The sequence below is a fragment of the Fopius arisanus genome, unplaced genomic scaffold (genome assembly GCF_000806365.1).
Source record: "Fopius arisanus strain USDA-PBARC FA_bdor unplaced genomic scaffold, ASM80636v1 scaffold00071, whole genome shotgun sequence".
Classification (NCBI taxonomy): Eukaryota; Metazoa; Arthropoda; class Insecta; order Hymenoptera; family Braconidae; genus Fopius; species Fopius arisanus.
In genome coordinates, this window is record NW_011887810.1 from 1 (window position 1) to 19,849 (window position 19,849).

Consider the following 19,849-nt stretch of genomic DNA (forward strand, 5'->3'; position numbering starts at 1 on the left):
ACCTAATAAATAATTCTCTTTTAAAAAAACAGTGCAATCACGTAAAATCCAATAGTCAGTGAAAAATAATTGATTGAAGAGAATTTAGCGTGTGGATTTTGGTCCTGACCATCAAAAACACTTCGATTGGATCTCTGAAACGGGAATGGGAGTATCAGATACATTGAATTACGTTCTGTTTTCTACTCCCGTCAGCTCGGGTGCCGGTTCGTTTGCGAAAACTGCTGCATCAACTGTAAGTCGCTGTTATTTTATAATAAAAAATAAGAGGAATCAATTTATTTATTGTTATTGCCTGATTTTTGGAGACTGGGTAATGCTTCTATAGTTTATTCTATTTTTGAAACTTTGAGGTCATGTAGATACCATACAGCGATCAAAATTGTTTTTTTTTTGACATTTGTTAATTACATGAGGAATGAATATCCATGAATTTTTTAGGTTATCAATTATTCAGGCCTCAAGCCCCGTGTTGAGTACAAACTGGTTCCACCTGAGCCTTTGCGGAAATCGGCAGCAGCCTCAGGGCTTTATTTGAAATTGACAGGACTCAGTGGAGCAACTGCAGTGATCCTCGGGGTATATGGAGCTCACAGTGCGGATTTTTTTTATTTTTTCAGTCATCGGGTCCTTATATTCTTGATTAAGAATTATTTATATTTTTTTTTAAGGCAAATATAAGGACGATCAATTGAAGCAAGTGTTTGAGACAGCGAATAGATATAATTTTTATCATTCCCTGGCTATGGTGGGGCTGGTTACGTGCAGGGCACCAATTCTGGTCAGTATTAAGGCACATGATTCCATGAAAAAATTATTATTTATCTTTATATTGAGTAAAAATATGTCTTCCAGGCTGCTGCCCTGTGGATGTCAGAATCTCTAATGTTCTATAGGAGTTCCCTTTCGACTGGTCCCTGTGGCAGCGGGACTGCTACTGAAGAGTCCCTGAGTCGGCTAACGAGCAGGTACCCCAGCGTTGGGTGTGGCGCCCTCCCTCTTATGGGGTCGGCTACTACGATGCCGCTGGGGTCACTCAAACCCCCAGAACTGAGCCTCTACTTTGGTCAATCCTGTTTGGGCTAAGGTATGATACAACCTTAGCATGGGCCAATTAAAAAAATAATAAATTAAGCCAGTGATCATGGGAATTTCAGCACTCGACAAAGGCACGATAAAGCAGATAACAACAACTCAAGTAATTACATCTGTACTCAGTGTTGTCAAGGAACTGGTGGAAAATGCTCTCGATGGAGGGGCGAATCACGTGGAGGTTTACCTTGAAGATAAAGGCCTGGGGTTCATTGAAGTGAAGGACAATGGGGGAGGAATATGTAAAACAGACTCTGTATCCATGGCACTACCCTCTCACACGTCAAAAATATCAAATATGAGTGATTTAGAGACTCTGGAGACGTATGGATTCAGGGGTGAGGCTCTGAATGCCATCTGCAAGGTGTCAGACGTCAAAATAATTACGAGGACACACGAGGATGATCATGCACGATCTTACATACTGTCTCATGATGGGAATATAGAAAAAGCCGAATTCTGCAATCGAGCTATTGGAACCACCGTCCAAGTGAGATCCCTCTTCAGAAACTTTCCAGTGAGACGCCAGATGATAAGCAACAAACGACAGGCAACTGAGACAGTTAAATCAATAGAAAATCTCCTCCAGGACTTTGGACTTTGTCTGCCAACTCTCAGGATCAACTACCGAGTGGACGATATCACGGTTTTCTCAAAAGTCCCTGCGGAAACTGATGATCAGAATCTCTCCAGTGTTTTTGGGAGAAATTTCGCAGCTCAGTATCAACGCCTCAATTTCAATGAGCTAGACTCTACTGGGGTCTTAACTGTTCCCAAGAAGGACTTGGCAGATCTGTCAAGCATAAGCCAGATTATTTACTCACATATTTTTGTCAATGGGAGACCGGTGACACTCAAGGAATTTGAAAAGGTCAGAGGCATTTCTTTTCATTTCCACTAGTAAAATCTTTATCTATTGAATTAAAATATTAAACAGAATATCGAAAAACACTTTTAATTGTTCGATAATTAATGGAATTGAATGTTTTAACTCCAGGCGATAATGAAAGTAATATCTGTCCACTTCGAGAGTAAAATTTCCACTCGAAAAAAGCCAGCCTTTTTCCTGAATCTGATAGTGTCCCCCTCCTCCGTGGACGTCAACCTGGAGCCGAATAAAACGTCAGTCCTCCTGGTGAATCATTCCAAAATCCTCTCTACGACGACGAAATTGTTATCGAATTACTACGAAATCCCTTTGGAGCCTGAGGAGGCGTCCTTGGATCCGTCCCCAGCCCTCGATGACTCTCAAGCCTCCGAAGCCGATGTCCATTCCCCAACACCGAAAAAACCTAGAGTAGAGAAGCGAGAGAAATCCCCGGGACTCCGAAACACTGAAAACAAGGAGAACGAGACACGAAACACTGAATTACCAGGGGCTCTTCTCCAGGGAGAGCCAAGGAGTCAATTGCCGGAAGTAGACCTGGGGGAGGATTTCAATACTCAAGACATTGAGGCCCTTCCGACACTCGATGAAGATCAGCTGAAGGCCCTGGAGAAGGTCTTCACCTCTCCTGAGGTCGGCCAGATCACAGCCTCCCAGTGGAGTAAGGGACAGGTTAGAAATCATTTAGTGAATTAAATTCTCCATCGAAGTTTGTCTTTTTTATTCCACAGATACCCTTCGCACTCCCTGGGAAGACTGACGTGTCGATTGTGAACATATGCCAGAGCCCCCAGACGTCGAGAAACAGTTCCTCGAACCCAGAGGCCAACAAAAACGGTTTCCTCAAGTTCTCGAAGGAGATGCGACCCAAACTTATTCGAGAAAATCGTGATATGAACCTCGTGCAAATCGCCAAACTTCTAACTGAGGAGTGGAAGTCCCTGGGGCCTGAGGGAAGGGAGCGTTATCGAGAGCTGGGGATGCAGGACGAGTCTCTCTCAAGGACGCGGCAGTCTCCGAGTGGACAGAGACCTCAGAAGGCCAAGGAGTCGTTGGCTGATAAGAAGAGGCTCTTGAAATTGCTGGAGAATATGAAAGAGGCGCCCAAGGGGAAACCGAATGTCTTAGGGAGGACTGTTATACCCTGGGGGATCAACATGCAGACAATGCTGCAGGCGTTTCGAGGCAGAAGGGCTGGGGGTAGTAATTTGGTCGTGGGAGCCCTTGAGGATGACGTTTGGATTGTCAGGACTAACAGCCAACTGTGGTGCCTTCACGTGGAGAAATTGTTTCAGGGGCTCCAGGTGGAGGAACAGGAGAGTCAGAAGGTAATCTTCATTTTGGATAACGAATTCGCTGATGATTTTTGGTTCATCTTAGCTTTTCTATTCTAGACACCAGAATTCATCGAACAGTGCCTGCAACGATGGCTGAGGGAAAAGGATTCCATGGATCTGATGCACCCAATTTTTGAATTTTCAGAGCTGAAGGACAGAAATTGAAAACACAAGAAAACATTTGATTTTTTGATATAAAAAAGAAGTCATATTTCATTTCAATCGTTAAATTATTAAAAAGCGTTACTGTTGCATGCAAAAGATTATCCATAGATCACGATACATTGTAAATAAAATTAATAAAGTGAGCGTAAAACGAATAAACTATTTCCCTGAAGAGTTTACGCATCAGCCCGAAATACTCTTCTCCGTTTGCAATTAGTCGTTGTAAATTCTTTGATGGGAGCTTGTGAATAATATTTTCCAACACGTGTCCACTCGAAACAAATTCTCAGACACGTGCAGGTAATTGGTTCAATAACACCACGATATAGTGATAAAAAGTCTCATGATTCAGACAGACAAACACCTAAGAAATGTGATCAGGAGACTGCTGATCTTTACTGGGAGAGCGCTGACTCGTGCCAACGTATTCGAAACATCGTCATCAGAATCGCGCGACTTTTATTTACAAAAGCTAGTGGATATAGACAGCTTGACCTATAAAGAGCCTGAGACACTTCCGCAATCCCCAGTAAACCAATAACACTTGCAAGTAACTGATCACAACGCAATCTGTTAAGTCTGACCTTGAGTGTTTCATTTGTTAAATAAAACAAAAGAGGATCTCAACAATCTGACGAATTATTATATAAAATTAAAGAGTATAAAGAGATTTTTTAATTCAAGTGCATAGAATGGTACTGAGTAAACATGTAAAGACCTGTCGAAGGGGAGTCTCATTAACCAGGTGAGCTCGAATTTTCTCGAACAGCTGATTTTGACAGTAGCCTCTCGCGTCCTTAAACAATCTAGTCACTTTTTAGTCCTTTTTAATAATTAATTTCAGCCCTTGCCATTTTGTTTTATTATTTCATTCGGTCTTATTTTCATTATTATGTGAATGTTTGCTGACTTTACTACAATTGTAATGAAATATACTTGGAATATTTAAAATTTCGATTTTATAGAAAAAGTGCATCAGTATTCCGCGAATTTATTATTTAAAATTTAGGAAAAAACAATGAAGGTCTCAAAAACAGGGAGTGTTATTAATTATAATATTTATGGGATTAATAGAAATTGTCGTTTGACAATTGGAATTTTCATGCTAAATTATTATTATTGTTGTTGTTATTATTATTCCTTTGTGAATTAGTGAATCTGCGATTAGAGATGATTCACTGTTTTGATGAGGTTATGTAGGATTAATGGACTGTTGTTGGAGGTAAATAGAGGGTTGTGATCTCGATGTCATTGATTTGTTTTTATCTTCTAGACGCTTGACAGAGAGTGCCACAGGTAGGGATGGTTCCGAGAACGTCAAGACAATGGCAGAGAAGCTGTCAACCTCTGTGACACTTCTGTCGAAATCAAACAAGACGATGGCATTGTCCCAATGGAGAGTGTTAACCCAACTGAAGGGTTACCTCGCACGACCTGAGTACAAGAATTTCCAGATAATCATCAGCAAGTACTGGATGGAGGCGCTGCAAAAGGTGTCTGGTCCACCCCTGGAGAATGTCCGGGGTTTTTCGATGGGTGACAGCTCTGAGAAGAAGTCTGAGGAGCCAGAGAAGAAGTCGGACATGGTGGATACCCTGAAGGCCACGAAAAACATTGATAAATCGTTAGAAGTGGCAAAAGACAAGGATGAGCCCCAGAATCAATCACTCTCTGCTGACCAAGTGCTGCAGAACACCAAGGATCAGATAATGGCTTTGCCTCAGGCTGTCAGTGATTTCTGGGAGAAGCTCAACCCTAAGAAATCCCCACCTCTGGTGACTGTACCCAAGTGGAAGACCAATCTCAGCAACAGCATCACCAAGCACAGCATCGCCTCAAGGACGAAGCACGTGCTCAACAGCATCAGCACAGCTGAGACAACCGCCTCGAGGTTCAGGAGAATTGAGGATTTATTGACTCACATCGAGCAGTATCCAGAGGCCAGGCATCTTGCTCTCAAAGAGGGGGCTATTACTATTCTCTTGAGGGTGAGACAGCTATCGAGTGATCTGAGTGTCACCCAGGCTGTCAGGGAGGCGCTCGCTATCATGGGATATGTCGATCCTGTTCCTAGAAAGGGCATCAGAATATTGTCAATCGATGGAGGTGGCATGAGGGGTCTTCTCGTCATCGAGATGCTCAAGAAACTCGAGGAACTCACTGGCCAGAGGGTTCATGATATGTTTGATTACATGTGTGGAGTCAGCACTGGAGCCATTCTATCTGCCGTTCTTGGTGAGTTTTTTCACGTCTTCTGAGATTTTTAGGCTTAATGGGATCATTTTTAGACAAAAAGTTTAATTAATTCTGTGAAGTGCACAAAGCAATTGACATTTTAATATTGGCGATAAACATTATTCTTATTTGTTGGAATCGCAGCTACTATTCGGGAATCCAGTGATATCGGTATAGAATTCTCACTCTAATATAAGAAACAATTCAAAGAGGAAAATAGATCTTTTTATTGTCTTTATTCTCTATTTTAGGTGGCCACAAGCAGAAGACCCTCGACGAGATATCAGATTTATACAAGGACCTGAGTGCCAAGGTCTTCACACAGGGTGCACTCAGAGGCACCAGTAGCCTGATGTGGAGTCATGCTTATTACGACACTGCCTTGTGGGAGCAAATACTCCAGGAACAACTAGGGGACAAGGACTTAATCAAGACTCAACGAGACCCCAATTCCCCAAAGGTATCCTAATTAAAAATTTTGATCTAATAAATTATAATTAACTGCGATAATATAAAGATAATTCTCTCCGGAATTAATTGATTTCTTCCCATTAAAAATATAAAATAGATTTAGAGAACGAATGAATAAAATTTTTTAATGCATTCTCTTCTCGTCAGTTTTCAGCGATAGCTTCAGTATTTGATAACGTCCAGATAATGGCCTACATCTTCAGGAATTATGCTTTACCACCTCGAGTTGAATCCCAGTACATGGGGTCACACAGACACAAGATCTGGGAGGCTGTGCGAGCCTCAGCAGCAGCCCCAACTTATTTCGAAGAGTTCAAACATGGAAAGTATATTCTCTCGGATGGCGGGATCATGGTTAATAACCCGTGTGCTGTGGCAATCCACGAGGCAAAATTGCTGTGGCCAAACACACCGATACAGTGTGTGGTTTCCTTCGGCACTGGGAGAACACCACCCTCAATCAACGATGGGGATGAGACCACCACTGCCTCCAGCTGGAAGGATAAATTCGATAAAATTCTCGCCAGTGCCACTGACACTGAAGGTATTATTCATTTATTCATTTATTCATTTATTCATCTTTATTTTTTTATTCCGCATTACAGAAAATCACCAACTTACTATATTATGATCATCATTTGTTTATTGATATAAGACTAAAGATGAAGAATAAATTCTCAATTGAAATTCAAAAATAATTCTGAGAATTATAATAAAGAAATTATTGTTCTGGGATTTCGTGGAATTTTCCGGTGTTTTCACTCTATTGTTTTCTTTTCTGCACACAGGTGTTCACACGATGCTGAACGATCTCCTCCCAGATCACGTCTACTACAGGTTCAACCCCTACCTGACGGAAATGCTCCCAATGCAGGAGACGAGACCCGAGAAATTGAATCAGTTAGAGCAAGACGCAAGAATGTACATCCGGAAGAACGAGGATAAATTCCATCACGCTGCAATAGCCCTCAACCTCAGAAAATCGATACCCCAGAAGGTCCTCGACTTCTTGAAACTACGAAAACAACTTCTCGGCTTCGATTAGAATAATTAATTTGCACTGACTGCATTTTCTCTTGCCGCCATATTATAATCATCCTGACTGTGATATACTAGACCTTTGTGTGATTTTCATTTACCGATTAAGTTGCATAATGAATTCTTGTCGTTCATTTATATTAGTAACTTTTATTAATATTATTCCTAATAAATTGTATTAGCAAATATCTTTAAGTTTTTACTAGTTGCATAATGAATTCTTGTCATTAATTGATAGATTTATATAGAGTCTGTGGAATTGCACTGGATCAATAAATGTAAATAGAATTGAATAGATTCTTAGTAAATTATTGATAATTTCTTATTCATTTAATTCTGTAGTCATTTCTATTTTATTATAATCGCTGATTTCCAGTTCAGACTATTGACGAAAAATAATCAAAAGAATTGACAGTTTTACAAATTCCCGCCAGAGGCACCCAAATCGTCCTCTTTTTTATTTCCGCTTCCGTCGTGTGGTACGTTTCTCCCAATTTTTCATAAGTAATAACGTCAAACGAATCCAATTAATTTCCGCGAATCCCTCAAAATTATCAATTTCCAGAGCTACAAAAGAAATCAATAGTACCCTTGACATTTTTCTGATTGATTAGTTCTGTGAAAAATTTTCATTGTGCAAAAAACTCTGACATGATCTAACCTCAATGGCTGAACGTAAATAATCAACAGAGTATATAAATTTTGTTGCAGAAACGCTGAGGAACTGCAGTAAAAATGGCAAAGTCCAAGAATCACACAAATCACAACCAGAGTAAGTCCGATAAATATTTGTACAATAATATCAATTGGAATTTCGATTTTACTCGATTGTTTCCACAGGCAGGAAGGCCCACAGGAATGGCATCAAGAAGCCCAAACGTTATAGGCACGAGTCCACAGTTGGTGTGAGTACAAAATTCTCTGAAACAATTTTTTCCAGGATTTTGAAAAATAAATCTAAATCCAAAATCGAATTTATCCAGAAAAATCGCATCTTACAGGAATTCAAGCTAAACAAGCGTTTCTAAAAGTCAAATATCTCTCAATCTGAAAGAAATCATGAAATTATTATCAATACCTTTTTTGTAGCTTTCCATCAGCTCTACAAAAAAGATACTGATGACATTTTCGCTGTCTCCCTTGAATCTCGAAATATTTCCCAAAAACTGAACTAGTCGTGTTTCAATTCAACTTCTGAAATGTATTGTTTCCCTGCAGATGGACCTGAAATTCCTACGCAATCAGAGATTCGCCAAGAAACACAACCTGAAACCTAAGGCCCAGCTGAAGAGGGCAACAGAACGCAAGGCCCTTCGTGAATCCAAGGGAAAGAAATAAATGTAGACTTTGCAAGAGCCACAATAAAATTTGAAAAAACCTAACATCCAACTTCTGATTTCACGATGGAAATAAAATCCTGTGTTCGGTATTGAGTGAAATGTGTCGTGGGGTTCACCAACGGTTGAATATATAATTAGAGGTTAACGAATTCTTTACGGTATTTCAATGAGTTTCAATATGGCTGACGTGTCAGAATCGAGTGCTCGGCTTCCGGAGTCAATTCTATTGTTCAGTGGAAAAAGAAAATCTGGGAAGGATTACATCACTAATAAATTGTTCGATGCGTAAGGAAACATTAATCAATTGACAAATTAAGAGATCTATTGCATTAGATTCAAATCTATTCTCTGATACGAATAAATTTTGAACAGTTGATTCTAGTTTAACTTTCTAATTTATCAAAATTCTTTCTTGTGTACCAGAGTCCATTTTTAGAATTGATATTAATTAATATTAATTCATTAGTATCTAAAAAATTAATAAATATGCTATCAACATTTTTTATCGCAATTTCCATTGAACTGAATAGTTAGAGAAATGAGAAATTTTATTGATTTTGTCCCCTGAAATCAAAGGCAAGGATTTTTTCCATAAAATTCACGGGTGAAAATTAATCGAGTGGGAGTTGTAAATAATAATAATTGTATGATTGTGTAATTAATGAAAAATTCTACAGGCTGGGTTCGGACTTTACTGTTATAATAAAGATCTCAGGCCCCATAAAGAGCCACTGGGCGAAGTCTCGGAATCTCGATCTAGATCGGTTACTGAGTGATGGGGAATACAAAGAAAAATATCGACTTGAAATGATAAAATGGGGAGAAGATAGGAGAAGACAGGATCATGGATATTTTTGTCGGGCTGCTATTGATATGTATAATGGTAAATACTTTGAATTCCTCTCATGTCTATGGATCAAAGAAAGAGTGCACGCTCACCGCTTTTTCAATGAGTAAAAATCCCATTTAAATTATTTTAATTATTCATTTATTTTATTTGTTGGAAAACCTGAACTAGACGTTTATGAAATTTTTTATTCTAAAATTGATCGGTGAGATCAATAAATATTTAACGAAACCAAAGCACTAGTTGTTGATTTATTTATGATGAATAAAACAACAATTATATAATTTATATATTAAACAGAAAATGGTCTAGTGTGCATTCTTTTCCATATTTTCTTTGCTCGTGTTTTCTATGGGTTATTGGGTTTTAGCCAGAGGCAAGAGGATTTGGATAGTCAGCGATGTCAGAAGGAAAACTGATGTCCAGTGGTTCAGGGACAATTTTCCAGGGAAATGCCGAGGCATTCGGATTAATTGCACAAATGAAACAAGAGAGAGACGTGGCTGGCGATTTACTCCAGGTATACTGAAACCAAAGAATTCTCACAAAATAACTAGAATTCTGTTCGACATGACAGTTAATCAATAAACAAATAAATTTTCAAGGAGTCGACGATTGCGAAACCGAGTGTGATCTGGACGACATCGAGGATTGGGATTTAACGATCAATAACGAAGGGGAAACCTCAGAGGATATACTAAAACAACTACTCCATCTGATCGAACAACGATAGCTCCAATTACCTCTAAAAAATTCTTCTCCCCTTAGTTAAATCCCATAATTATCCATGTAACATTGAAAAAATATATTTTTTAAGATTAAAATCAAAACGCAATGCCTACATTCCTTGAAGTAATCAAATACTTATTTTTCCAATTCCAATTTTATCCCCCAAATATTAACGACACAAATAATTAATGTACTAACATAATTACGTATTAATTAAAATTCCGTCTCGTTATTGGAGAATAAAATGTTCCGGGATCTCAAGGGATCGTAAAGCACGTGGTCCTTTCCCCGGGTTCCTCAAAAAGTAAAAAAAAAACTGAAATTGGCGCTTTTTAGAAGTGGATTTGATTTGCGCATTACATGACGCGCAGACAGCGTCGTTTGCGCACAACAGTTCCTGTGAGTACTCGAACGGACATGATGTATCGTTGAGTGTAATTTCGCGGCATATCCGCGATTAAAAAAAAACAAACCGGACATATCAGTGACGTGAGTGTATTGAAAGCAACATAATCAACCCGATAACGAGAAGATTGTTGTAACAATCGGGACTGAAGGACCAACGAGAGGTAAAATGATTAGTGCATTCTCAGACTTCCATCCACCTCACCTACTTCCTCCCGACTCCAAACAAGATGGCTGCCATCACCTTTCCACTATCGTGTTTATTATTATTTTTATTTACATAAGCGCGGGATTTACTGTTTGTTGTCAATTAGATTGAACCACCCATATCTATCATTTGATTTGAGTAAAATTTTACTGAACACGTGTTGACAGGTGTTTTTTTTTCCGGCGGTGACTCATGCGAATTGTCATGGTTTCGTTTTTTTCTTCTTAGAGTGACTGCACAATGTCAAGTTCTTACATCGTCGAACCCAGGGAGAGTGCCTCAAAGAAGGATGACACGCTGATTATTGTTGTTAATGATGATGGAACTATATCTGTCGATCAGGAGACTCTGCAAAATCTAATAAGTGAGTGAATAACCCACACTGGTGGATTTGATCCTGGCTCTCTTGACATTCGCTGAGTGGAATTCAATGGATCATATTTCATTTTTAAGCCGGTTTCCAGGGCTTTGAAATAAGAGTTGGATCGTTTGAATCGGGTCGCTGGGTCGGACAATAATAGAGTTTTTGTTTCCAGTTTTTTTTTCTTTCATTTTTATACTGCTCAAAAATTATTAGATCGAGACTCAATAATTTAATTATTTATTTGGGTGATTATTTTTGGTCATCATAAATCAGAGGAATCAAGAGTTTTTGTAACGTCGAGGAGATATTTTTTGAATAAATAATTTAGCAATTAGTCGAACAATTAATTAATAGAGACTAATTTTTCAATGACATTCTACGTAAAAGTTTCACCATTGAATCAATGAAAATACTCAATTCTTGAACTGCTATTGTAAACTTGTCACATAATCTGAAGACAACAGAATAATTGACTCGAACCTTGTGATTACAGTGAATCAATCGAACGCCAATGTAAGTGTAGTGCGAGTAGGTCAGACAGAATCAGACGCTCCAAACGGTGACTTGACATTCACAGTGGATCCACCCACATTCGGACCCGCCGAGGCCACAACTGCAGCAGCAGTGACAACAACTCCGGACATCGTGGACCCCTTCATGGAGATGGATCCGGAGCAGTTGAAGAGACTGGAGACGGCCCTGCAGAGTGAGCAGGCGAAGCAGATCCTCGGGGAGAATGTGACAGCGATGCTGGACATGTTGACAGTGGAAGAGGAGCAGAATTCAATTCGATACAGCATCGAGCTGGACCATTGCTACACAAGTCGCACGTCTCCAGCAGATCCTCCTCCCCTGGATCCCCTGCCAGTGGCGCACTCTCCAGAGATCGAGAAAGTGGAATTCCTGTCGAGTGTGAATCCACAACAGCTAGCAGATGCACCAGAGACCCTGACCCCCTTGAAATCCCCTCCGAAGAAGCCAGTGGGTCGTCCCAGGAGAACTCCCCCAGGAGTCCCAGTAGTGCAGTCGTCTCCCAGCATCCCAGAGTCTCCAAAGGGTTCGCGACTCCAGGAGGATGAGGATTCGAGTCCCTTCTCCTCGTCAGAGTCCTCCGAGTCTGAGCCATCGGACTCTGACGTGGACTTTGGCCCTCGTGGCCCAAGGCGAGGAGGTGTTAGAGCTAGAGGGGGTCGCAAAGGCTTGACAACACGTGGTGGAAGCATGGCAAGACGTCCAGGACGCCCCAGTAAACTCGACAATGATCAGGTGCGCAGGTTAAACCTGGAAATGGCAGCAGCAGTCGATGAGATGAAGAGCCCATTGAAGCCCGAGACATCTGATCTGCGCTCCAAGAAGCAAATCAAGACAATGGGGGGCAAGAAGAAGGAGGAGGCACCAGGGACTCCAACTGAGCCACCGCCTTCCCCTGAGAAGCCGCTCCAAACGACCAATCAAGTGAAGGCAAACCTCATCAGCGCTAATATGATCAAGGGAGACATGATCTTGACAAAACCCGGACAATCTAGGAACAATCAGAAGGTCTATTTCGTCCAGAAGAAAATCATGGTGAAAGCCAATGAGATAAAGAATTTTGGTATTAGGAAGTCACCTGTTGTCATCACCAAGGCGCCTGTCAAACTGAATAACCAGGTGCAGACGCGATTATCCACGTCTCAGGATGGAAAACTGATTACAGTGGTGAGCAAGGCAGTTGCGGTGCCTCCAGCAGCTCTTCCTGATGTGCCAGGAGTAGTAGATAACACCAGTCAATTGTCCGAGGTGGTTCAGATCTCAAAGCCCTTGGCTCCACAGACTCCAGTTAAAGTTAAACCTGTGGAGTTAAAGAAGGAGAAGAAGGAGCCTCCAAAGACCCCGGAGATCAGAACACCAGATCCATCGAAAAAGCACGTGAAGAAGGAGACGAAGAAATCACCAGGGGTTTTCGTGGAGGCACTTGGTCCTGCGCTGTTCTCCACACCTGATATCATCAGGAGGGTGGGATCCGTGGGGGAGGCAAAGGCCCCTGAACACCACGAGCCCCACGAACAGGAGCCCCATGTTTCTCCTCAGCAGCCTCATGTGTCCCACGCCCCTCACCAACCCCCTGGAGTGCCTGAGGAGCCAGCACCAGAGGCTAGTCCTGAAAACACTCCAATAACCAAAGATTTGTTGGGCTTAGAAGAAAATAACAAAGACCGAGAGACTTTGGGTGTCGGGGCAACACCTGATAATAACCTGAGGCTTGAAGAGGAGCCCAGGGAGCTGTCAGAGTCCCAGGATCACGATAAGATCGAAAAACAGGTTACTGATGACCTGCATGCTGTGCTAGACCCCGGTGGTATTGAGGGTAACGAGCACCTGCTGGCAACCCTGGAGATGGAAGCGAGTAAGCACGAGGAGGAGCTCCTGGCAGAAGCTCTTCTTCTTCAGGAACAGCTCGACGTGGATCTGACTGATCCGTCAGCCCTCGATGGTGCACCTCCCATTTCTGAGAGCCTCCTGCCACCTCCCTTCGATCCTCCCCTCCTGGCAGAGCCCTTACCACCCTCGAAACCCCCCGAGCAAATTCTAGAACCAGTAATTGAGTCAGAGACCTTCCAGAATCCGGCCTCAATGTCACAGATCGATCCCAAGAAGAGAGACACCAGGGAGCCCATTCAGATCGTCCGAGGTGGGCGAATAATCACCCTACCCCCCATCGAGGCCCCAGCCACCAGGAGCAAACGTCTGCAATCAAAAACAGAGTCTCCGAAGCCTCAGGATCCACCAAAACGTGAAGAGAAACAACACAAACCCTCTACACCCCTTCATCAAAAGAAATTCGAAGAAATGGATTCTGAAATGGAGGACGACGATGAGGAAGACAACTCCGACTCTGAAGACGATCCAAATCGACTGTGGTGCATCTGCAAACGTCCCCATAACAATCGTTTCATGATCTGCTGCGACGTCTGCGAAGACTGGTTCCATGGCAAATGCGTTCACGTGAGTAAAGCCATGGGTCAGCAGATGGAGGAGCAGGGAATCGAGTGGGTCTGTCCCAATTGCGCCAAGAAGAAGGGTGACGAATCAACGAAATCCCAGAAGAAGAGCCACAGATCGTCAACACCGAATTTGAAGACTCCTGAGGAAATACCGAAGATCGCGGGGCCAATGACACCTGGAGCTGTTACTCAGTGCGTTGTGTGCAAAAAGGAGGCGAGGAACTCGAGTATTTACTGCTCCGATGTTTGTATTCTGGCTCATGCACAGGAGGCCCTGACAAAAGATAAACCAGTGCAGAAGACACCCAGGGATGGGGCTAAGGGAGAGGTCTCAAGGGTCATAGTCTTTGAGAGGAAAACAGGAAAATTGTTGACTGGAAGTGATGCCCCTACCAGGGCGAATCTCCAGAATTGGCTAAGAGAGCATCCAACGTTCGAAGCTGTTCGTCCAAACAGTTTGAATACCATTCAAGTTGCTGGAAAGACAATGTCAACTATTCAAGTGACGGCTAAACCAAAATCATCGCCAAGTCCACAGGCCAAGATGGTTTATGCCAAGGTCGCTGGCTCCAAACAGACTATTCTTGCCCCCAGCAAGAAAATAACTGTTGTATCTCCCCACACAAGTCAACCGAAACACGCTCACAAGACCTATCCTGGGGGCAAAGTTACTCAGGTACTCAAGCAGACGACGATAAAAACTATTCCTTTACCACCAAAGTCACCAGTTGTCATTAAACAACAACCCGTTATCAAGAAAACTGAGAGGGCTGATAAGAGTGATAAAATAGAGAAACATGAGAAACATGAGAAGAATGATAAGAGTGAGAAGAATGAGAAGATTGAGAAAACTGAGCAGAAGTCAACGCCGTGGAAGTCGAGGAAATCTGAGACTGAACCGATAAGACTGAACATCAGGAAATCACTTGCTGAGGCGTTGACATCGAGAATCAAAGAGACCGAGGATCTTAAGCTGTCTGATGAGGAGATAACAGAGCTAGCACTAAAAATAGAACTCGAGATGTACAAGTATTTCACTGGGGCTAAGTATAAGGCGAAATACAGGAGTCTTTTGTTTAACATAAAGGACACGAAGAATTTAACTCTGTTCAGGAAAATAGCTGACAGATCGTTGACACCAGATGCTGTTGTCAGGCTGAGTCCTGAGGAGATGGCCAGCCAGGAGTTGGCGGAGTGGAGGGAGAAGGAGACGAAGCACCAGTTGGAGATGATCAAGAAGAACGAGCTAGATCTGATGGCCCAGGCCAAGTCGATTGTCGTGAAGACCCACAAGGGAGAGCAGATTATCGAGAACGATGGGGGACTTGAGGCTGTGGATCCCAAGACCCCGGTGCAGGACATCGTGACAGTTCTCAACAGTGCTGATAACACGTCCTCGGATATTCTAGAGGAGAAGGAGGAGACGTCATCGTCCATGGAGGACTCCAGGGCGAAAAAGTACGAGGATAAAAAGAAGAAGAGAGATAGGGACAGGGAGAGGGAGGGGCACAGGTCTAGGGATAAGGAACACAAGGAGTCGAAGCGAGACAGGAGCTCCAGCAGAAATAGAAGACACAGATCTAGGGATCGCAGCAGAGATCGGAGAAAAAGTAAGGATGGAAAGAGGGATAAAGAGAGGGATAAAGATCGTGAGAAATCGAGGGAGAAGGACAAGTCCAAGGATAAGGACAAGGATCGCTCCAGAAGGAGTAGCAAGAGTAGCAGCAGATCCAAGAGCAGCCACAGAGATAGTCACAAGGATAAGGAGAAGAAACGTGATGTCGAGGATGATAAGAAGAAGCTCGAGGAGAAGAAAAAAGAACCTGCAGTGCCACCGCCAGAAAAACCAATTGAGGATAGACTCTGGAGGCACGTCGAGGAGGAGACAAATACGAATACGTTGGATGGAAATGATTCTGATGTTTCTGACAGGGAGCCTAGCTCCACTGTAACCATTAAAACACCTGACATAAACGAGGATCTCGAGAGGGAGAAGGAAGTGGTGATAAATATCGAACAACCTCTGCCCCCCTGTACAGCCCCTCCTCCCAAGGAAGTTACAAAGAGCCAATCCCCGACGGTATGGCGAGGATTTGTCAATATGGTGGACGTTGCAAAATTCTTCATAACTGCCCAAGAGATCAGTGGACATGCCAAGGATCTCATGGACGACCTCCCAGACAGCATCGACGTCGTAGGTAGAATCGGCCCTGAAACTGTCTGGGATTATATGTCCAAAACGAAGAAGAATGGATCCAAGGAGATCCTCGTGATACGACTTACAGCTGCCAACGATGAGGAGAAAATTCCGTACATCACTCTTTATAGTTATTTGAACAGTAGAAGTCGACTTGGAGTGATTGGAACTATCTCCAGTAACATCAAGGACTTCTACATAATGCCATTTTCAAGCCACAGTCAAATACCTCCGATCCTGAGGCCTCTCATTGGCCCAGGATTCGAGGAAAATAGGCCGCACTTACTCCTGGGTATCATAATTAGAAACAAGAGAAAAAGACCGGCAATTACTCCCATCTCTCAGACACCCCTTAAAATTCCTAAAAAGGACTCTGACAGGAGTTACACACCACCGCCAGGGCACCTTGTTAAGGAGAAGATCTCGTCGTCCTCGGAGAAGTCAGACCACAGCGACAAGTCCCTGGTCACCCAGACAACCCTCAATTCCCTTAATAAAGCACACGTTGGCATGTCCAGGAGTAATCTGATGGATTCAGCAGTGATATCCAAGATTGTTCCAGAATTGTCGTCCAAGCTAGATCTGACCTCATCACCGGGAAAGCCCCAGGAGGATGACGATGACGACGAGCCTTACAGTCCTGGGGGGATTGACGACGAGCCAGAGAACACTCGTGTTAAAATATCGACAAGTCCCCTGTTACCAGCTAAAAATTCCAATGAAATCCAGAGGAAAGTTGAGGAGCTCAATCGAAGGATAGAGGAGCAGAAGCAACAGATTCAAAATATGTCGTCGTCGTTTATCGAGGAGTCAGTGACACTTCCTGGTTTGGGACTGGATCCCCCTGAGGACGAGGCCTATAGTCCGACCGATGCCAGATCTTTCACACCACCACCCCAAACACTTGGTAAATTTCCAATTCTCGATAAAGTTCAGGATATCACCATACCAGCGAATCTCCAGGAGATTCTGGCAAATGTCAAGAGGCAGGAGAGCAGTAAGGTGGATCCATACTTGCCCTCGAAGCCTGGGGCATCCTTCCTGACACCTGTTGTCCCCATGAAGATCGAGAAGATGTACACACCGACAGCCAAGGAGACGAAGAGCACTTTGAGGTCCCTGAGTGATCTGGATCTCATAAAAAAGGCTGAAGAGGAGCTCGCAGCTGTGGCTGCAGCTTCTGGGGCCCTCGATGCATGTGCCACCTCCGCAGCTGGTGCTATGGAGGAGTCAAGCTTTGGTGAGAGTGACACTCTCGAGGGCTTCTCCCCGGCTCTTACAGCCTCTCCATCGAAGACTCGTATCTTCGAACAACCAAAACCACCTGGTCTCGAGGACGAGGACATCCCTGTCTTCCCTGGGTCATCCATCCCTCTCGAGACACCGAGAAATGAACCCACTAAATTTGTACCCAAGAGTGGAGTTGTCTTGAGCATTAAGCGTAAAATTGTTGACGATGGGGGCGCCATATCGCCTCCAAAAACACCGAGGACGAAGTCTAGGTGGGGTCAGGGACCCGCCGACTGAATTATTCGTTATCCATAGATTTTCAGTTATTATTCTTTTTTTTTCAATGCATTTTGTCATTATTTTGGTTGGCTTGCGTGGGGGGAGGAGAGTACCCTCGAGGATTTCGTTGAAATGAAATCAGAGAGAAATACAGTTTTACAGCAAGAAGTGGATTTCGGAGGATATCTCTGGATCTAGAGGAGATGATGAAATTTTTATAGAGTAGTCTTTTGGAGAAGGGACAGAGAGCTGCAAGAAAGGTATTCACAAAAATGTGGATGGCGCTCTCGGGTGCAGAGATATTTTATTGCAAATAATTTTCTTCGCTGATGAATTGTAATTGCTCTTTAGATTCATTGGAACTCTCCTGCCCTTGTCGTCACTCATACCCAGTGCCCGATTCATCTTCATTATCACATTGTTCCCCTCTGTAAATACCAAAGTGACAGGCAACATAATGACATGATCATCCTGTTGCACTCGGGGAGAGCTTTTTCGCCTGTACATAGCCCAAGGAAAAAAAAACGAGAGGATAAATTCCCTTTGTAAAATAATTCGCAAGTTTTAACGTGATTAAATTCCCATGGAGACGATTGGAGATGGAATAAACGTTGAAAGTATTAAATACTTTCAATAAAAACTGGCTGTGTATATACTGGAAACGCATTCTTATTTGAGTTCGTTTCGATCTGCTTGAGGCGTTCTCTGTTTTGGTTATTTTCTTAGTTTCTTTTTTTTTAAGAAAAAAGGAAAATGTAAAAATTTTGAATAAAACGCGAGAGCATTCACGATTGCTGTCCCAGAAGAACAGAAAACTCGCAGGCTCATTCCTTCGAGACAATTTCGTTGTTTGTATCCCATTTTTTTTTTAATTGCTGCTAACAATATGTAGATTAGGACAGTGCAATGCCTGTACTTCCAGGATGAATGAGTGATCGTGGGCACAGCTGTACAGATATCTTCCTGTGGGTATCTTCCAGGAGGTGGGGATAATTGCTGAGGGTAATACGTATGGAAAAATTCAGTTGACAATTTTTTCTGGGAAAATTCTCGTAAATTTGTCGTACAACTGCATAACAATTGCCATAAGCGCAGTAAATTGTTATTCTAGTTGAAATTATACTTGTTTTTCCATCTGAATTGTTTAATTCTCAATAAAATGTCACTCTTTAATTCAATGGATACGATACAAATGGATTCAACATTGGAACAGTAAAATTTGAATCCACCGATTTTTCCATGTAAAAATAATTAAAATGAGATAATTGTTAGGTTTTGTAGAATGTCGATTTTCAAAAATTGGTGCGAAAATTTTCTTTAGCCTCCGCCATAAATCAATGGACAAATCGGTAATGAAGAAAAATTTTGAATTATCTGTTCCGCTATTGAAATTGAATTTTTCAAATTCAGAATTCCATATAATTTCAAAATAATCAAAAGAAATGAAACGGAAGTTTTCGAGTGAGAATTTTTTGCATTGGATTTTTTCATACGTGAATGCTGGCGTTCGCAAGGGAAATCCGAAAATGGAATAAGATTTCTTTGTGGTGCCTGTCAAACGGGGAAGTGATGATTAGTTTTAGATATTGCGCACAAATTGCGCGGCTGATGCTTCGTTATAGGAGGTTTTCGCGAAAAATGGGAATGGGAGGGTAGAAAAATATCGAACACATGGATTCATGTCATTTTGCTGCTGCTCTTCCCGAATTTTCCATTTCGCTTATATGATGCTACTTTGACATCTCTTTTTGTAATGAAATAAATTCAGTAAGTTTATTAGTTTAAGGAACGAAAATGTGAAGATGGTCTTTATGTACAAATTAAGCACATGAATAATTATAAGTGTAACCGAGGGAACTGGCATAACTCAAGTGGTCATGTTTCATAATAAAAACAATATCCTTGATCAATAAATCAATTCTTTCATTTATTTTCATCTGATAATTTTATCTCTAAATAAATTCAACAGCAAAAAGTTAAAATGGAATCCTGCAAATTGCAATTGAATAAAAACTATTGCTTCGACGAGGAAATGCGAAAAA

At 42.1% G+C, this 19,849-nt stretch overlaps 6 protein-coding genes across 10 annotated transcripts; all 6 read left to right on the top strand.

Moving 5' to 3' along the window:
- Positions 1–15: 15 nt before the first annotated feature.
- Positions 16–1,244, top strand: LOC105269551 (uncharacterized). 3 transcript variants are annotated; one of them, XM_011309889.1, is made up of 5 exons: positions 16–313; positions 442–595; positions 672–781; positions 856–1,087; positions 1,158–1,244. In XM_011309889.1, exons 1-4 carry the CDS (start codon positions 146–148, stop codon positions 1,084–1,086), a joined length of 663 nt encoding a protein of 220 aa, XP_011308191.1. In that variant the 5' UTR covers positions 16–145; the 3' UTR covers position 1,087; positions 1,158–1,244. The 3 variants fall into 3 exon arrangements, with proteins under 3 accessions (XP_011308191.1, XP_011308193.1, XP_011308192.1); XM_011309891.1 differs by having other exon boundaries at positions 16–235; XM_011309890.1 differs by lacking the exon at positions 1,158–1,244 and having other exon boundaries at positions 856–1,147.
- On the top strand, positions 1,051–3,811 carry LOC105269549 (PMS1 protein homolog 1). The gene is made up of 4 exons (XM_011309888.1): positions 1,051–1,963; positions 2,090–2,650; positions 2,710–3,306; positions 3,373–3,811. The coding sequence occupies exons 1-4, from the start codon at positions 1,145–1,147 to the stop codon at positions 3,478–3,480; spliced, it is 2,085 nt and encodes a 694-aa protein (XP_011308190.1). The 5' UTR covers positions 1,051–1,144; the 3' UTR covers positions 3,481–3,811.
- A 168-nt stretch (positions 3,812–3,979) lies between these two features.
- Positions 3,980–7,527, top strand: LOC105269552 (calcium-independent phospholipase A2-gamma). Of its 3 annotated transcripts, none has more exons than XM_011309893.1 (6): positions 3,980–4,225; positions 4,754–5,715; positions 5,860–5,886; positions 5,967–6,175; positions 6,334–6,730; positions 6,975–7,527. In XM_011309893.1, exons 1-6 carry the CDS (start codon positions 4,173–4,175, stop codon positions 7,229–7,231), a joined length of 1,905 nt encoding a protein of 634 aa, XP_011308195.1. In that variant the 5' UTR covers positions 3,980–4,172; the 3' UTR covers positions 7,232–7,527. The 3 variants fall into 3 exon arrangements, with proteins under 3 accessions (XP_011308195.1, XP_011308196.1, XP_011308197.1); XM_011309895.1 differs by lacking the exon at positions 3,980–4,225 and adding an exon at positions 4,266–4,402; XM_011309894.1 differs by lacking the exon at positions 5,860–5,886 and having other exon boundaries at positions 3,981–4,225.
- A 128-nt stretch (positions 7,528–7,655) lies between these two features.
- On the top strand, positions 7,656–8,606 carry RpL29 (ribosomal protein L29). Its single transcript, XM_011309896.1, has 4 exons — positions 7,656–7,703; positions 7,936–7,996; positions 8,065–8,129; positions 8,443–8,606. The coding sequence occupies exons 2-4, from the start codon at positions 7,960–7,962 to the stop codon at positions 8,560–8,562; spliced, it is 222 nt and encodes a 73-aa protein (XP_011308198.1). The 5' UTR covers positions 7,656–7,703; positions 7,936–7,959; the 3' UTR covers positions 8,563–8,606.
- A 93-nt stretch (positions 8,607–8,699) lies between these two features.
- On the top strand, positions 8,700–10,241 carry Pmvk (Phosphomevalonate kinase). Its single transcript, XM_011309897.1, has 4 exons — positions 8,700–8,849; positions 9,242–9,447; positions 9,782–9,931; positions 10,017–10,241. Exons 1-4 carry the CDS (start codon positions 8,731–8,733, stop codon positions 10,142–10,144), a joined length of 603 nt encoding a protein of 200 aa, XP_011308199.1. The 5' UTR covers positions 8,700–8,730; the 3' UTR covers positions 10,145–10,241.
- A 289-nt stretch (positions 10,242–10,530) lies between these two features.
- Positions 10,531–19,721, top strand: pps (protein partner of snf). Its single transcript, XM_011309898.1, has 3 exons — positions 10,531–10,709; positions 10,982–11,117; positions 11,611–19,721. The coding sequence occupies exons 2-3, from the start codon at positions 10,994–10,996 to the stop codon at positions 17,823–17,825; spliced, it is 6,339 nt and encodes a 2,112-aa protein (XP_011308200.1). The 5' UTR covers positions 10,531–10,709; positions 10,982–10,993; the 3' UTR covers positions 17,826–19,721.
- Positions 19,722–19,849: the final 128 nt, after the last annotated feature.

Coding starts and splice junctions, on each gene's coding strand:
- LOC105269549 (XM_011309888.1), top strand. CDS start 1,145: ATGGGAATTTCAGCACTCGACAAAGGCACGATAAAGCAGATAACAACA. Junction 1,964..2,089: donor CACTCAAGGAATTTGAAAAG/GTCAGAGGCATT, acceptor TTTTAACTCCAG/GCGATAATGAAAGTAATATC. Junction 3,307..3,372: donor AGGAACAGGAGAGTCAGAAG/GTAATCTTCATT, acceptor TTTCTATTCTAG/ACACCAGAATTCATCGAACA.
- LOC105269551 (XM_011309889.1), top strand. CDS start 146: ATGGGAGTATCAGATACATTGAATTACGTTCTGTTTTCTACTCCCGTC. Junction 314..441: donor GCCTGATTTTTGGAGACTGG/GTAATGCTTCTA, acceptor TGAATTTTTTAG/GTTATCAATTATTCAGGCCT. Junction 596..671: donor CGGGGTATATGGAGCTCACA/GTGCGGATTTTT, acceptor TTTTTTTTTAAG/GCAAATATAAGGACGATCAA.
- RpL29 (XM_011309896.1), top strand. CDS start 7,960: ATGGCAAAGTCCAAGAATCACACAAATCACAACCAGA. Junction 7,997..8,064: donor TCACACAAATCACAACCAGA/GTAAGTCCGATA, acceptor TTGTTTCCACAG/GCAGGAAGGCCCACAGGAAT. Junction 8,130..8,442: donor GGCACGAGTCCACAGTTGGT/GTGAGTACAAAA, acceptor GTTTCCCTGCAG/ATGGACCTGAAATTCCTACG.
- Pmvk (XM_011309897.1), top strand. CDS start 8,731: ATGAGTTTCAATATGGCTGACGTGTCAGAATCGAGTGCTCGGCTTCCG. Junction 8,850..9,241: donor ACTAATAAATTGTTCGATGC/GTAAGGAAACAT, acceptor AAAATTCTACAG/GCTGGGTTCGGACTTTACTG. Junction 9,932..10,016: donor TGGCTGGCGATTTACTCCAG/GTATACTGAAAC, acceptor TAAATTTTCAAG/GAGTCGACGATTGCGAAACC.
- pps (XM_011309898.1), top strand. CDS start 10,994: ATGTCAAGTTCTTACATCGTCGAACCCAGGGAGAGTGCCTCAAAGAAG. Junction 11,118..11,610: donor GACTCTGCAAAATCTAATAA/GTGAGTGAATAA, acceptor TTGTGATTACAG/TGAATCAATCGAACGCCAAT.
- LOC105269552 (XM_011309893.1), top strand. CDS start 4,173: ATGGTACTGAGTAAACATGTAAAGACCTGTCGAAGGGGAGTCTCATTA. Junction 5,716..5,859: donor CATTCTATCTGCCGTTCTTG/GTGAGTTTTTTC, acceptor TTGGAATCGCAG/CTACTATTCGGGAATCCAGT. Junction 6,731..6,974: donor CAGTGCCACTGACACTGAAG/GTATTATTCATT, acceptor TTCTGCACACAG/GTGTTCACACGATGCTGAAC.